Source organism: Bombina bombina, chromosome 3 (genome assembly GCF_027579735.1).
Source record: "Bombina bombina isolate aBomBom1 chromosome 3, aBomBom1.pri, whole genome shotgun sequence".
In the NCBI taxonomy this organism is placed as follows: Eukaryota; Metazoa; Chordata; class Amphibia; order Anura; family Bombinatoridae; genus Bombina; species Bombina bombina.
The window spans coordinates 819156167-819172764 of NC_069501.1; the positions used below are offsets into that span (position 1 = coordinate 819156167).

The 16598-nt window shown below is 38.3% G+C and overlaps 1 protein-coding gene across 1 annotated transcript in view; it reads left to right on the forward strand.

Annotated features, from left to right (window-relative positions):
* Nucleotides 1–10474: 10474 nt before the first annotated feature.
* The window catches only part of TUBGCP3 (tubulin gamma complex associated protein 3), a 932421-nt gene continuing 926297 nt past the window's right edge, over nt 10475–16598 (forward strand). The window contains exon 1 of the mRNA XM_053705469.1: nt 10475–10727. Coding sequence (XP_053561444.1) covers nt 10652–10727 — 76 coding nt within the window. The 5' untranslated portion in view covers nt 10475–10651. The remainder of the gene's footprint in view (nt 10728–16598) is intronic.

Consider the following 16598-nt stretch of genomic DNA (forward strand, 5'->3'; position numbering starts at 1 on the left):
GTTTAAATAATCACTTTATAAGGATATATTAAATTGCAGCAAAAATTGATAGTGAGACTGTATTTACTGGTTATCTGCTGCCCCCTAGGGGATTGGAATGGTATGACAGTCAAATGAATTGTCTCTTAGAACACATACAGAGCCAGTGAGGGGGCGTCTCCCAAAATGAACCAATCAATGATATGCATTTGAAGGGCCAATCCAAGACAGTACCGTGGGCGTTACAAAAAAACAACTGATCATCAATGATTAAATATAAGAAAGGCAGAATGCAAGGGAAAGATAACACAGTCTGTTGTCTGCTGATACCATGTGATTGAACTTGCTGTGATACTTGGGAACACAATCACATATCAAAAGCTGAGACTAGCTTCTGGATCTATGCAATAACTTCTTTTCTTCATATGAGGTGATCTGAAAATATTTGGAAAAGATTGAACTAAAAATTGGTTCAAACTGGTAATGTATGATTGTTCTATTTTTTTTTTATTTAATTCAAAAGTATTTGGTAACCATAACAAATTGCAGTTCAGCAATTTTAAAAAGGTACTTTATATTTTAGACTCATATTCACAGTCCTGTGTAGTTTAAAACTAGTCTTTTGTTTGCCAAATAATTTATAGTTGCAGCCACATAAATATATTTTAGAATTTGTCTTAATTGTAGAAAATTAAGAATTTAATTCAGCCTAGATAAAATGGCATATAAACTGACTGTTTAAATTTAGAATATATATACCTGCTGGTGTCCAGGGCCGGATTTACATCTCAGGTGCCTGTAGGCACAAAAACCTGAAGCGCCCCCTACCCCCCCCCACCCAAAAAAAAAAAGTGGAAAAAATGAGGACTTTTTATGTTATTATTTAGGACAACTAAAAATAAATATTAGATGTAAAATTACATTTTCCCTTTTATGGAGATACACAAATACACACACCAATTGCAATATTTGTTGCAATGGAAGCTACACCAAAAATCAATATTCACTTGACTCAAATGGCCATACAATTTCTATTATGTATAACACAAACAAATCATGTTAAACTTTTAATGCAAAATATTCTAAAGAAAACCCTATTTAAAGGGACATAAAATGTGACAGTTTGCTAGAGCATTTTAATATTGCACTAGTGCTTGCACAGAAGTGTGTTAGCCTCTTGCAAAAGAATTAAACACATAGTCAATGTCAGTTCTGAGACAGCTTTACACATCTGTGCAGACCCAGATGGGCTCATAGGACATGTTTATTGACAAGCCATTAGTGTATTGCTTTTCTGGAGATGACTTTGACTATGTGCTTAACATTTTGTTGGAGTTAAACACAGTTTTGTGTAAACAATAGCAATATTAAAACTAGCAGCATGCAAGTTCATCAACAACCTGTGCAGCCAGTGGAAGAAAACATAAAATGTAGGTATTTTTTCCACTACATGAAAAAAATCTTGTGAACTCTGATATTTTTGGTACAAATACACACAGATGTTACATTTATTTTGTTCTGAAATATAAATATAATATGATGTTGCTCTCAAAGGAAAACATGGAATGTTGTAGATTATATGTAATCCAGGGGTCAACAAATGTGTTTAAAATTATAAATTATAAATTAAATTTACCACAAAACACAAACACACCACACTTACTTGATAAAAGAACAGATTAACAATTTTGTATGTGATGTGTGTGTGTGTATATATATATATATATACATATATATATATATATATACACATACATATACATTCATATACATACATACAAACAAATATGCCATGTGAGTGGTTTACACACATACACATTTTACAGCCTTACAGTCTACAAACTTTGTTGTCGAAGTGCCCTAAAGGCTGTAAAATTTGTAAATCACAATTGGCAGCTTGTAATAAAGAGCAGAGCAGCTAGTCCCACATAACCTCCACACCTCCAAGGCCTTTATAGAACAAAAACATTCATCCTGAAACAGAATTTAACCCCCTGGCTATTAAAATGCCCTACAGCACATAACAAGTGAATACACTGCAACCCTCTCTGGTAGCCAAGGGGTTAAAGTGCTCTGCTTGTTATGTTGTCATTCTAGGCAGCATTAGAAGCCTTGTACAGACCTAACCTGTTGTTTTGAAGCTTTCATTCCTCAACAAAAAGTGTCTGCTACACATCAGCATAGAGCTTGGCTGTGTGAGGCAACAGAAGTACATAAAATAAAAGTGAAACTAAACATGCCTGGTAGTGATGTCCAGTTCCTGAACGAATTGTTCATTTGAACTGGTTCTTTTCAGTGAACTGTGTGAATCCGTTCACCAGGCTGAACTGATTAGTTTGCAAACAGTTCACTTCCTGAGTCTGCAGCAGCACTGTTAATAGGATCCTACAGGCCCATTTATCAAGCTCCGTATGGAGCTTGAAGGGCCGTGTTTCTGGCGAGTCTTCAGACTCGCCAGAAACACAAGTTATGAAGCAGCGGTCTAAAGACCGCTGCTTCATAACCCTGTCCGCCTGCTCTGAGCAGGCGGACAGGAACCGCCGGAAATCAACCCGATCGAATACGATCGGGTTGATTGACAGCTCCCTGCTGGCGGCCGCGAGTCAGCATGGGGCGGCGTTGCACCAGCAGCTCTTGTGAGCTGCTGGTGCAATGTTAAATGTGGAGAGCGTATTGCTCTCCGCATTTAGCGAGGTCTTGCGGACCTGATCCGCAGTGTCGGATCAGGTCCGCAAGCCCTTTGATAAATGGGCCCCCTAGAGTGAGTTCTGCTTCTGCTAACTCCTCCTTTGCAATGAATCAGACAGCCTCACTCTAGGATCATATTACCAGTGCAGCTACTGACTCTATAAGTGAACTGTTTGCAAACGACTCAATGTACTGTTAACTATGGTAACTCTTTTGCAATGAATCATTTAGATAACAGTACACTGATTCAAATATCAGGTCACACTCACAGCAGTTCTCAATAGGCAAATACAACATAGTACATAGAACAGAGTATGCTGCAGGTTGTGTAAGACCCACACAATACACAGCATACTCTATTTTATGTACTGTGCTGTTTGTATTGTCAGACAGTGACTATTTTATTTTTTCTTTATTTTCTTAATATATATGTGTTTATAGCATATATATTTTCCCTTTATTAATATTATTTTTATTTCTGAATAAATATTTATATGCCCACCCCAAACCTGATTGAGCATCCCATATATATATATATATATATACAGGGAGTGCAGAATTATTAGGCAAGTTGTATTTTTGAGGATTAATTTTATTATTGAACAACAACCATATTCTCAATGAACCCAAAAAACTCATTAATATCAAAGCTGAATAGTTTTGGAAGTAGTTTTTAGTTTGTTTTTAGTTATAGCTATTTTAGGGGGATATCTGTGTGTGCAGGTGACTATTACTGTGCATAATTATTAGGCAACTTAACAAAAAACAAATATATACCCATTTCAATTATTTATTTTTACCAGTGAAACCAATATAACATCTCAACATTCACAAATATAAATTTCTGACATTCAAAAACAAAACAAAAACAAATCAGTGACCAATATAGCCACCTTTCTTTGCAAGGACACTCAAAAGCCTGCCATCCATGGATTCTGTCAGTGTTTTAATCTGTTCACCATCAACATTGCGTGCAGCAGCAACCACAGCCTCCCAGACACTGTTCAGAGAGGTGTACTGTTTTCCCTCCTTGTAAATCTCACATTTGATGATGGACCACAGGTTCTCAATGGGGTTCAGATCAGGTGAACAAGGAGGCCATGTCATTTGATTTTTCTTCTTTTATACCCTTTCTTGCCAGCCACGCTGTGGAGTACTTGGACGCGTGTGATGGAGCATTGTCCTGCATGAAAATCATGTTTTTCTTGAAGGATGCAGACTTCTTCCTGTACCACTGCTTGAAGAAGGTGTCTTCCAGAAACTGGCAGTAGGACTGGGAGTTGAGCTTGACTCCATCCTCAACCCGAAAAGGCCCCACAAGCTCATCTTTGATGATACCAGCCCAAACCAGTACTCCACCTCCACCTTGCTGGCGTCTGAGTTGGACTGGAGCTCTCTGCCCTTTACCAATCCAGCCACGGGCCCATCCATCTGGCCCATCAAGACTCACTCTCATTTCATCAGTCCATAAAACCTTAGAAAAATCAGTCTTGAGATATTTCTTGGCCCAGTCTTGAAGTTTCAGCTTGTGTGTCTTGTTCAGTGGTGGTCGTCTTTCAGCCTTTCTTACCTTGGCCATGTCTCTGAGTATTGCACACCTTGTGAAATAAATGTGATTACAAAAATCATAAAAGGAAAACCAAATAAAGTTCTGAATTCAAGGATATGTCTGTGTCCTCTGGATGAGTTTTTCAGCTTGTTAGCATTCCTCAGTGAGATCCCATAAAAAAGGAAACAGAAAATTGCAACATAGTGTGAATCTGTAATGGCACTTTGAGGAAGTAGTTGTTTTGTAACAAATGACTACTCACATTTGTAGGACATTCCTTGACAAAGCATACCAGCGAAACGTACGTCGGAACTGAACTGTTCTATATTGAGTTTTATTGCGTCTCTACACTAGCCAGGACACCTGGGGGCTTAGCGCTATTGTCTTGCTACTAAAAAGGTTTTGGTTTCAGCGGTCACACTCCTGCTGATCCATTTACCTCTTTGCAAGTTTGGCGATTTGAAGCATTTGTTACAGCATATCTGCTTTTGTACCCTTACATTGTGGTGTTATCAAGGCTTATATGACGCTTTTATATATTTTAAAATAAATTTGTATCCAAGTTTTGCCTAGTGTACTGTTTTCCCATCAGTATAAAGTGGGAGTGCGCATATCCTTGAGCTTAGTGGAAAGCTCCAACAAATGTGAGTAGTCATTTGTTACAAAACAACTACTTCCTCAAAGTGCCATTACAGATTCACACTATGTTGCAATTTTCTGTTTCCTTTTTTATGGGATCTCACTGAGGAATGCTAACAAGCTGAAAAACTCATCCAGAGGACACAGACATATCCTTGATTCAGAACTTTATTTGGTTTTCCTTTTATGATTTTTGTTATCACATTTATTTCACATTTTTTTCTTTGTGATATTCGGTATATTTATTGTAATTGCACACCTTGTGCTTTTGGGCACTCCAGTGATGTTGCAGCTCTGAAATATGGCCAAACTGGTGGCAAGTGGCATCTTGGCAGCTGCACGCTTGACTTTTCTCAGTTCATGGGCAGTTATTTTGCGCCTTGGTTTTTCCACACGCTTCTTGCGACCCTGTTGACTATTTTGAATGAAACGCTTGATTGTTCGATGATCACGCTTCAGAAGCTTTGCAATTTTAAGAGTGCTGCATCCCTCTGCAAGATATCTCACTATTTTTGACTTTTCTGAGCCTGTCAAGTCCTTCTTTTGACACATTTTGCCAAAGGAAAGGAAGTTGCCTAATAATTATGCACACCTGATATAGGGTGTTGATGTCATTAGACCACACCCCTTCTCATTACAGAGATGCACATCACCTAATATGCATAATTGGTAGTAGGCTTTCGAGCCTATACAGCTTGGAGTAAGACAACATGCATAAAGAGGATGATGTGGTCAAAATACTCATTTGCCTAATAATTCTGCACTCCCTGTATATATATATATATATATATATATATATATATATATATATTCTTCCTCTATATCTAAGCTAACTTTATATATATATATATATATATATATTTGTAGCTGTTGCTAAGTAAAAGTTAGCTTAGATATAGAGCTTGTAGTTCCAGTACACAGGATTCAGGAGTCGGACTTTCACACAACTCACACAGTCAGTGACTCATGATTCAGGAATGAATCAGCACTGCAGGAAACAGATCTGCAATCGGAGCGTCCGTAAAGCCAGAAAATCTGTGGCTCTACCTCATGTTCAGTAGGTGAACTGGTGAATCGGTTCATGAACCGGTTCAGTTAATCGAACCGTCCGAAATTATTATTATTATTATTTATTTATAAAGCGCCAACAGATTCCGCAGTGCTGTTCATAGGTAACAAAGATAAAAGGACAGTACAATATGAGACACCAGACAAAATTTAACAAACAAATACAGGAGGAATTGGGAGCCCTGTTCCCGTGGGAACTTACAATCTAAATGGGTAGGAGGGTGAGAAACAGGAGGTGGAAACTGCAAAGGTGGGAATGATGTTAGTGTGAAGTTAGATGAGGGCAACTATTAGGCAAGTGGAATTAATTAGTTACTGATTTGGTTATAGGCTTCCCTGAACAAGAAGGTCTTTAGGGAGCGTTTAAAGGAGGAGAGGTTGGGGGAATGTCTGACAGCACGAGGAAGTGCGTTCCAGAGGGTTGGTGCTGCACGAGAGAAGTCCTGTAGTCTAGCATGAGAGGAGGTGATGGTAGAAGAGGCAAGGAGTAGATCGTTGTTGGATCTTAGGGGACGGGCTGGAGTATATTTGTTGATGAGTGAGGACAGGTATGGGGGGGCTGCATTGGTAAGGGCTTTGTAGGTCAAAGTGAGAATTTTGAATTTAATTCTGCTGTGAATGGGGAGCCAGTGAAGGGACTCACAGAGGGGTGCGGCAGATACAGAGCATCGGGAGAGGTGGATTAGCCTAGCAGAGGCATTTAGGATGGATTGAAGGGGGGAGAGGCGGGAGAGAGGAAGGCCAGTTAGTAGGTTGTTACAGTAGTCAAGCCGGGAAATTACTAGGGAATGGATTAGCTGTTTAGTAGTTTCAGCGCTCAGAAAAGGACGAATTTTGGAGATATTGCGTAGGTGGTTGCGACAGGATGAAGAGAACGATTGGATGTGGGGTATGAAGGACAGATTGGAGACGAGTGTAACTCCAAGGCAGCGGACTTGGGGTGATGGGGAGATAGTGGTGTCACCGACCGTGATAGTAAAGTTAGAAACTGGAGTAGAATTAGTTGGGGGGATTAGAAGAAGCTCAGTCTTGGACATGTTAATTTTTAGGTGGTGAGAGGCCATCCAGGAAGAAATGCCATATAAGCAGCTGCTGATGTGGGAAAGGACAGATGGAGAGAGTGCAGGGGTGGATAGGTAGATCTGAGTATCATCAGCATAGAGGTGATAGTTGAAGCCATAGCTACTAATAAGTTGACCCAGCGAGGAAGTATAAATAGAGAAGAGTAGAGGGCCTAGAACAGAGCCTTGAGGTACTCCAACAGACAGAGGCAGTGGAGAGGATGAGTCACCAGCAAATGAGACAGAAAAGGACCTATTTTCTGGATGCAATTTTTTCTGTATTTACTCACTATTTTATGTTCAAAATGAATCCCCAGATTCATACCCACTTAAAGGGACAGTCTACTCCAGAATTTTTAATTTTTAAAAAGATAGATAATCCCTTTATCACCCATTCCCCAGTTCTGCATAACCAACACTGTTCTATTTATACACATATTACCTCTGTGATTACCTTGTATCTAAGCCTCTGCAGACTGCCCCCTTACCTCAGTGCTTTTGACAGGCATGCAGTTTAGCCTATCAGTGCAGACTCCTAAATAACTCAACGGGAGTGAGCACAATGTTATCTATATGACACACATGAACTAGTACTGTCTAACTGTAAAAAACTTAAAAAATGCTCTGAGCTAAGAGGCGGTTTTCAACGGTTTTAGAAATCAGTTTGAGCCTAGCTAGGTTTAGCTTTTCAAAACTACCACCAAGGGAACAAAGACATTTTTATGATAAAAGTACATTGGAAAGTTGATTAACCCCTTAACGCCCGAGGACGTGCAGGGTACGTCCTCTAAAGGATGTCAGTTAACGACCAAGGACGTACCCTGCACGTCCTCGGTGTGGAAAGCAGCTGGAAGCGATCCTGCTCGCTTCCAGCTGCTTTCCGGTTATTGCAGCGATGCCTCGATATCGAGGCATCCTGCAATAACACTGTCTGGCCATCCGATGCAGAGAGAGCCACTCTGCGGCCCTCTCTGCACCGGACATCGATGGCCGGTATCGTTGGTGGGTGGGAGCCGACTTGGGGGGCGGGTGGGCGGCCATCGGTGAGATGTGTAAGGTGGAGGGGGGCGGGATCGGAAGCGGAGCCGACGGGGGCGCGCACGGGCGCGCGCGTGCACGGGGGTGGCGGGCGGGCACGTGCACGGGGCGGGAGCGGGTGGGAACCGCTACACTACAGAAAAAAAGTTACAAGAAAAGTAAAAAAAAAATTAAATAAACTTTTTTTTTTTTAAGCATCTAAGGGATCTGGAAGGGGTGGGGGGTTGGTCTTGGGGGGAAAGCTACACTACAGAAAAGGGACATTTTTTTTTAAAAAAAAAAGCATTTTTTTCACTAAACTGGGTACTGGCAGACAGCTGCCAGTACCCAAGATGGCGCACATTAAGTCAGAGGGGGAGGGTTAGAGAGCTGTTTGGTGGGGGATCAGTGAGGTTGGGGGCTAAGGGGGATCCCTACACAGAAGCATATGTAAATATGCTAACAAAAATGCCCAAATATACCTTTTATTTTAGTACTGGCAGAGTTTCTGCCAGTACTTAAGATGGCGGGGACATTTGTGGGGTAGGGGAGGGAAGATAGATGTTTGGGAGGGATCAGGGGGTCTGATGTTTCAGGTGGGAGGCTGATCTTTACACTAAAGCTAAAATTAACCCTGCAAGCTCCCTACAAGCTACCTAATTAACCCCTTCACTGCTAGCCATAATACACGTGTGATGCGCAGCGCCATTTAGCAGCATTCTAATTACCAAAAAGCAACGCCAAAGTCATATATGTCTGCTATTTCTGAACAAAGGGGATCCCAGAGAAGCATTTACAACCATTTGTGCCATAATTGCACAAGCTGTTTGTAAATTATTTCAGTGAGAAACCTAAAATTGTGAAAAATTTTACGTTTTTTTTAATTTGATCGCATTTGGCGGTGAAATATACCAAAATGGGCCTAGATCAATACTTGGGGTTGTCTACTACACTACACTAAAGCTAAAATTACCCCAAAAAGCTCCTTACATGCTCCCTAATTAACCCCTTCACTGCTGGGCATAATACACGTGTGGTGCGCAGTGGCATTTAGCGGCCTTCTAATTACCAAAAAGCAATGCCAAAGCCATATATGTCTGCTATTTCTGAACAAAGGGGATCCCAGAGAAGAATTTACAACCATTTATGCCATAATTGCACAAGTTGTTTGTAAATAATTTCAGTGAGAAACCGAAAGTTTGTGAAAAAATTTGTGAAAAAGTGAACAATTTTTTGTATTTGATCGCATTTGGCGGTGAAATGGTGGTATGAAATATACCAAAATTGACCTAGATCAATACTTTGGGATGTCTACTAAAAAAAAATATATACATGTCAATAGATATTCAGGGATTCCTGAAAGATATCAGTGTTCTAATGTAACTAGCGTTAATTTTGAAAAAAAAAAATGGTTTGAAAATAGCAAAGTGCTACTTGTATTTATGGCCCTATAACTTACAAAAAAAGCAAAGAAGATGTAAACATTGGGTATTTCTAAACTCAGGACAAAATTTAGAAACAATTTAGCATGGGTGTTTTTTGGTGGTTGTAGATATGTAACAGATTTTGGGGTTCAAAGTTAGAAAAAGTGTGTTTTTTTCCATTTTTCCTCATATTTTATAATTTTTTTATAGTAAATGATAAGATATGATGAAAATAATGGTATTTTTAGAAAGTCCATTTAATGGCGAGAAAAACGGTATATAATATGTGTGGGTACAGTAAATGAGTAAGAGGAAAATTTCAGCTAAACACAAACACTGCAAAAATGTAAAAATAGCCTTGGTCCCAAACGGACAGAAAATGGAAAAGTGCTCTGGTCACTAAGGGGTTAAAATTCAATGCCCTATCTAAATCATGAAAGTTTATTTTTGTCTAGACTGTCCCTTTAAAGGTCCAAAAGTGACCTACATGACTAAACTAGAGGAACAAAAGAGAGGAACATCAACATTACTGTATAATTCAACCTTGATATTATATGAATATCAGTCTCAGATGTAATGTTCTCAACATGCCTTAATATCAACATCATTGTATAACTTTATTCAGCTATGACATGAATATTTGATGTAAATGATTTTACCATGCTTTATGTTCACACTTATTTTTCCTCAAAAAATGCACAGAATAAGTGCATATTATTATTATTTGTAATGTATGCAAGACTGTGAATAGAATAGCACTAGTCAAATAAATTATTATTATTAATGTCTTATGCTTTAAAGTTATCCAGTCTGAAAAAATTGTATAAAGTTTAGTTGCTTAAAATACTGTACATAATACCAAATATAAAACAAAATAAGTGAAAGCATCCTCCAAAAGTGCTACAATATAAAATGGATTCCTAAAAATAATACAGTGAACATATGTATTTCGAAGAATTACAAATTATTTCAGCCAAGACGTATTTAGCCCCGGAACCATTGTGTCCGTATGATATCTTCGGGAGGGAGATAATACGGGTGCACAGGCGCTGCACAATAATAGTTGTATACAGATAAGGGATTGTGGGAAGTATTAGAGGTTTTCGGCGGGTTTTGTTAAAATGGCGCTGTTGCTAAGGGTAGCGGGAACGGTGACAGTTAGTAGTTGAGAGCTCTGACAGGGGAGGAGCAGGTGGGCGGCCCGGTGGTGACTGGTCCCATTCAGAATGGCGAACCCTGATCAGAAGTCTCCGAACGTCCTGCTGCAGAACCTGTGCTGTCGGATACTGGGAAAGGGTGAAGGTAATGCTAACCGCAGCACTTGACAGCTGGTGATACCTATTTTGGATACTTTGCATGTATGCCAGCCACCGACCACATTGCTCCTTGTTCCAATAGGAAACTGTCCATGTTGTGTACAGAACGTCCACGCTGCTACACTTCGTGACACTCTTTATTTGCTGTGTCAGTGCGTATCACGTTCTCATAATGTACTACTCCAAGAAGGTAAATGGTACAGTACACGCTAAAACTGTGTGCATAGTGTGTTACTGGTAAAAACCAAAAGAGAAATCAAAACAAAAATATTTTACAGTGTATACAATGGTTCGGTGGAAAAGGACACGCTCAGTCTCTGTGTCCACAGTGTCACTCTAAGGAACACAATCATACTCTGTTTATATTGTGTAATTAGTAAAGTACATACACAGTTCCCATATTGTCAAATAAGCAGCTCATCCTCCCATCCACATCATGTCACTGAAAACACAGATACACTATTGGCATAATGAGGATGCGCTGTATGATTGGTACAACATGTATTACTATACTTAAAGTGTCACTTGTGCAGGTCATCTTCACACATAACTCACAGCATTCCACTGGCACAGAATATCATCATACTGTCTGATAATATGTAAACAATTTCACGTAGAACCCTTTCTGTTGTATATAAAACAATACAATGCAGTCATACTCCATACTAAATTTGCAGCCCATCATGGTAATGGCCATGTGATTACCTGTGATACACACTGGCTTCACTCTGAAGATGTAGTGTACTTATTAAGGTGTGGATAGATTGCCATAATTCCCTTCATCTGTGACATGCTATAGGTACAGTCACACAGCATGGTCAGAGTGAGGATATCATGTACTGCTTTCATGCTATATGTATAGGATCGGAATTTGTGGAACCAGTTACATATGAGCACAAAATGAGACAGTTCCCTGTTAGTGACACACTTTGAGGCATGTGTCTGAATATATTTATTCAGTTATATATTTTAGGCACAGTGGGAGGATGTCCTGTATTAATGCTATACTTTTTTTGATGCAATGTAAGGGTGTAGGGTGATAGTGACACAAATGGATGAAACCACAATGTTAGATTAGACAGTGTCATGAAATGATAAAGGCACACCTCTGGGAATGAACTTTACCAGTGATACACTTGACACAGTGTGAGTGTGTTCTTTACCACTAACATTCACTGCACAAGTGTGGGATGTGCATTCACACTGGATAGTGTGAAGATGTATATCACCTACATGCTATCAGCAATGTGACACTTTATGGTGCTATTTGCTAGGATCCTGTTTGTTAAATGTTTTCGTTCATCCTTTTTCCATTTAGTATCTTGGAACACTAGTAGATTTTATGCCGAAAAGTACACTTGTGTTAAAAGAAAATGCTATTGCGTACATTTTGAGATGTATGTGGATATGTTATTTAACCTACTCCTCACAAATAGATGTTTATAGTAGTAATATACAGAATGTTTTTCAAGCCAAATTTCCTCCATACAGTATTGTAATTTGTTCTTTCAAATACGGTAGCAAGCTAATCGACCAAAATGTCCAAACAAGCTTCCCCCCCAATGTATTTAGGTAGCATTACATTAATAAACATATATAACTTTTGTTTTGTAGCTTAGCTAAAGAGACATTAGACCCAACAAAATTCTGTAATGTTTCAGATAAATCATACAGTTTTAAACAACTTTCCAATTTACATCTATTATCAAATGTGCTTTGTTTTTGTAGTATCCTTTGTTAAAGGAGTAACAGTGCACTACTGGAGATAGCTGAACACATCAGGTAAGCCAATGACGAGGGCCATATACATGCAGCCACAAGTCAGCTCCCAGTAGTGCTTTTTTGCCCCTCAGCCTAGCTAGGTATTCTTTTCAACAAAGAATAGCAAGATAACAAAGCAAATTAGATAACAGAAGTAAATTGGAAGTCAATTAAAATTGCATGCTCTCAGTGGTTCCCAAACTTTTTAAAGTCACTGCCCCCTTGGTTCTATAAACTCACTATCGGTGCCCCCCTAATGTAACCCATAAAAATAATATGCAAACCACCAGTGCACAACCCCTAAGAAAGATAATGACACATCAAGTATTTCAGACACAATTTTAGAAACGACTTGCTAGGTTTACTATATTCTCCTTGCTCAGGAAATATAAAAGAGAACTAAGTTCACTATTTCAAGAACCAAACAGCCTGATATTATCAAGCAACTTTCTTTGTAGCACCAATTTTGATTAATCTTCAAAACAAGGCATCCAAGTCAGTAGGAGACTTAAAGTGATGGTACATTTTAGACTATAAGAATGTTGCAATATATTAGTTTGCAAGTAAAACAACATATTTTTTTTTAAAGTGTGTGTGTGTGTGTGTATATATATATATATATATATATATATATATATATATATATATATATATATATATATATATATTAAAAGGTTTATAATCCTAATTGGTATTCTGTTTCTCTGTCCCCTTCATTTTTTATTTTTGGCTGTGATGTATAGAGCAGTCAAATTCACTCTCTACATAGGCTTTCTAAGGACTTTAAAGGGGCTGGACTCCAAGATTGTCAAATGACACACATCTTGATTGGATGTTCACTGAAGGAATTGTCATAAAAAAGTGTTCATCCAAGTGGGCCGGCATAACATTGCAATAGAAGCATTACTATATGAACTAATTTAACCCTTTCACAGATGGATTAAAAACAAAAAATGTACATGTATCCTTTTTTAATGGCAAAGATATTATATATATATATATATATATATATATATATATATATATATATATATATATATATAACATTTAATTAGTTAAAGTTTGCCATCACTTTAATGATCTGTCCTATTAGGCTAATTAGCCCAGATATCCTCTGGTAGTTATCCTTTTCTCTTTATAATGAATTCCAATAAGAACAAAAAAACAGTAGCCAGATCAGAAAAAGTAAACTGTAGTTTCAAGAAGCATTGAGCAAGATTTGCAATGTAAAGTCCCAACTAGCATCACAATGTTAAAAAAAATCTTCCACTGTTTTACTGGAAATATTCTTCAGAGTATAAATAATTTTACTTAAAGGGACAGGAAACGCCAAAATGTTCTTTCATGATTTGGATAGAACATTCAATTTTAAACATATTTCCAATTTACTTCTATTATTTAATTTGCTTAATTCTCTTGTTATCCTTTGCTGAAGGAACACCATTGCACTACTGGCAGCTAGATGAACATATCAATCACAAGAGACAAATGTGTGCAGGCTCCAATCAGAAGCTAGCTCCCACTAGTGTGGGATATATGCATATTATTTCTTAACAAGGGATACCAAGAGAACGAAGCACATTTGAAAATAGAAGTGAATTTAAAAGTTTCTTAAAATTACATGCTCTATCTGAATCTTGCAAGGTTAATTTTCACTTTCCTATCCCTTTAAGTGAAAAAATGGAATAGATTCTTAAATTTGTACATAGTCTGGTATATCGCAAAGTTGCAATAGAGATGGAATGTTCTTCCTGGAGTTTCCTCAAAGAATATAATAAAAAAGACAATCCTCATAGTATTTCTCTGTAACAGTATTAAATGGTATTAAGGTGCAACATAATACTAGGCCTGTGTGTGTGTGTGTATATATATATATATATATATATATATATATATATATATATATATATATATATATATATATATATATATATATATATATATATATTATACACACACACTCTCTCTCACCGGCCACTTTATTAGGTACACCTTGTTAGTACTGGGTTGGACCCCCCTTTGCCTTATTTCTTTGTGGCATAGATTCAGCAAGGTGTTGTAAACATTCCTCAGGGTTTTTGGTCCATATTGTGATGATAGCATTACGCAGTTGCTGTAGATTTGTTGGCTGCACATCCATGATGGACATGGTCAGTAGCAATACTCTGGTAGTCCGCGGCATTTAAACAATGCTCAATTGGTACTAAGGGGCCCAAAGTGTGACAAGAAAATATCACTCACACCATTACACCACCACCACCAGCCTGAACCGTTAATACAAGGCAGGATGGATCAATGCTTTTATGTTGTTTACGCCAAATTCTGACACTACCATCTGAATGTCACAGCTGAAATCGAGACTCATCAGACCAGGCAATCGGCTAGATTACTAGTCTTGCGTTAGCCTTAAAAAGCAGCGTTGAGAGGTCCCAACGCTACGCCCGCTGGTATTACGAGTCTTGCAGGTACAGGTGTACCGCTCACTTTTTGGCCACACTTGAAAATACCGCAAATCTACTTACGTCAATTGCGTATCCTATTTTTTCAATGGGATTTGCCTAACGCCGGTATTACAAGTCTTCCAAAAAGTGAACGGTAGACCCTCTCCTGTCAAGACTCGTACCGCATTTTAAAGTAAGTAGTTAAGAGTTTTATGGGCTAACGCCGTAGTATAAAACTCTTAACTAAAGTGCTAAAAAGTACACTACCACCCATAAACTACCTATTAACCCCTAAACTGAGGCCCTCCCCACATCGCAAACACTAAAATAAAATTTTTAACCCCTAATCTGCCGAACCGGACATCGCCGCCACTATAATAAATATATTAACCCCTAAACCGCCGCACTCCCGCCTCGCAAACGCTAGTTAAATTTTATTAACTCCTAATCTGCCGTCCCTAACATCGCCGACACTGACCTACATTTATTAACCCCTAATCTGCTGCCCCAATGTCGCCGCCACTATATTAAATGTATTAACCCCTAAATCTAAGTCTAACCCTAACACCCCCTAATTTAAATATAATTTTAAATAAATCTAAATAAAATTACTATTATTAAATAAATTATTCCTATTTAAAACTAAATACTTACCTGTAAAATAAACCCTAAGCTAGCTACAATATAACTAATAGTTACATTGTAGCTATCTCAGGATTTATTTTTATTTTACAGGCAACTTTGTATTTATTTTAACTAGGTAGAATAGTTATTAAATAGTTATTAACTATTTAATAGCTACCTAGTTAAAATAAAGACAAATTTACCTGTAAAATAAAACCTAACCTAAGTTACAATTACACCTAACACTACACTATAATTAAATTAATTCCCTAAATTAACTACAATTCAATACAATTATCTAAAGTAGGAAAAAAACAAACACTAAATTACAGAAAATAATAAAATAATTTCAAGTTTTTTTTTAAACTAATTACACCTAATCTGATCCCCCCTAATAAAATAAAAAAGCCCCCCAAAATAATAAAAAGCCCTACCCTATACTAAATTACAAATAGCCCTTAAAAGGGCCTTTTGCGGGGCATTGCCCCAAAGTAATCCGCTCTTTTACCTGTAAAAAAAAAAAAAAAAAGTACATTACCCCCTCAACATTAAAACCCACCACCCACACAACCAACCCTACTCTAAAACCCACCCAATCCCCCCTTAATAAAACCTAACACTAACCCCTTGAAGATCACCCTACCTTGAGAAATCTTCACCCAACCGGGCCGAAGTCCTCAACGAAGCCGGGCGAAGTGGTCCTCCAGACGGGCAGAAGTCTTCATCCAAGCCGGGAAGAAGAGGTCCTCCAGACAGGCAGAAGTCTTCATCCATCCGTCGCGGAACGGGTCCATCTTCAAGGCATCCGACGCGGAGCATCCTCTTGTTTCTTCATCCGACGACTGAATGAAGGTTCCTTTAAATGACGTCATCCAAGATGGCGTCCCTTCAATTCCGATTGGCTGATAGAATTCTATCAGCCAATTGGAATTAAGGTAGAAAAAAATCCTATCATGCATCAGCCAATAGGATTGAGCTTGCATTCTATTGGCTGTTCCGTTCAGCCAATAGAATGCGAGCTCAATCCTATT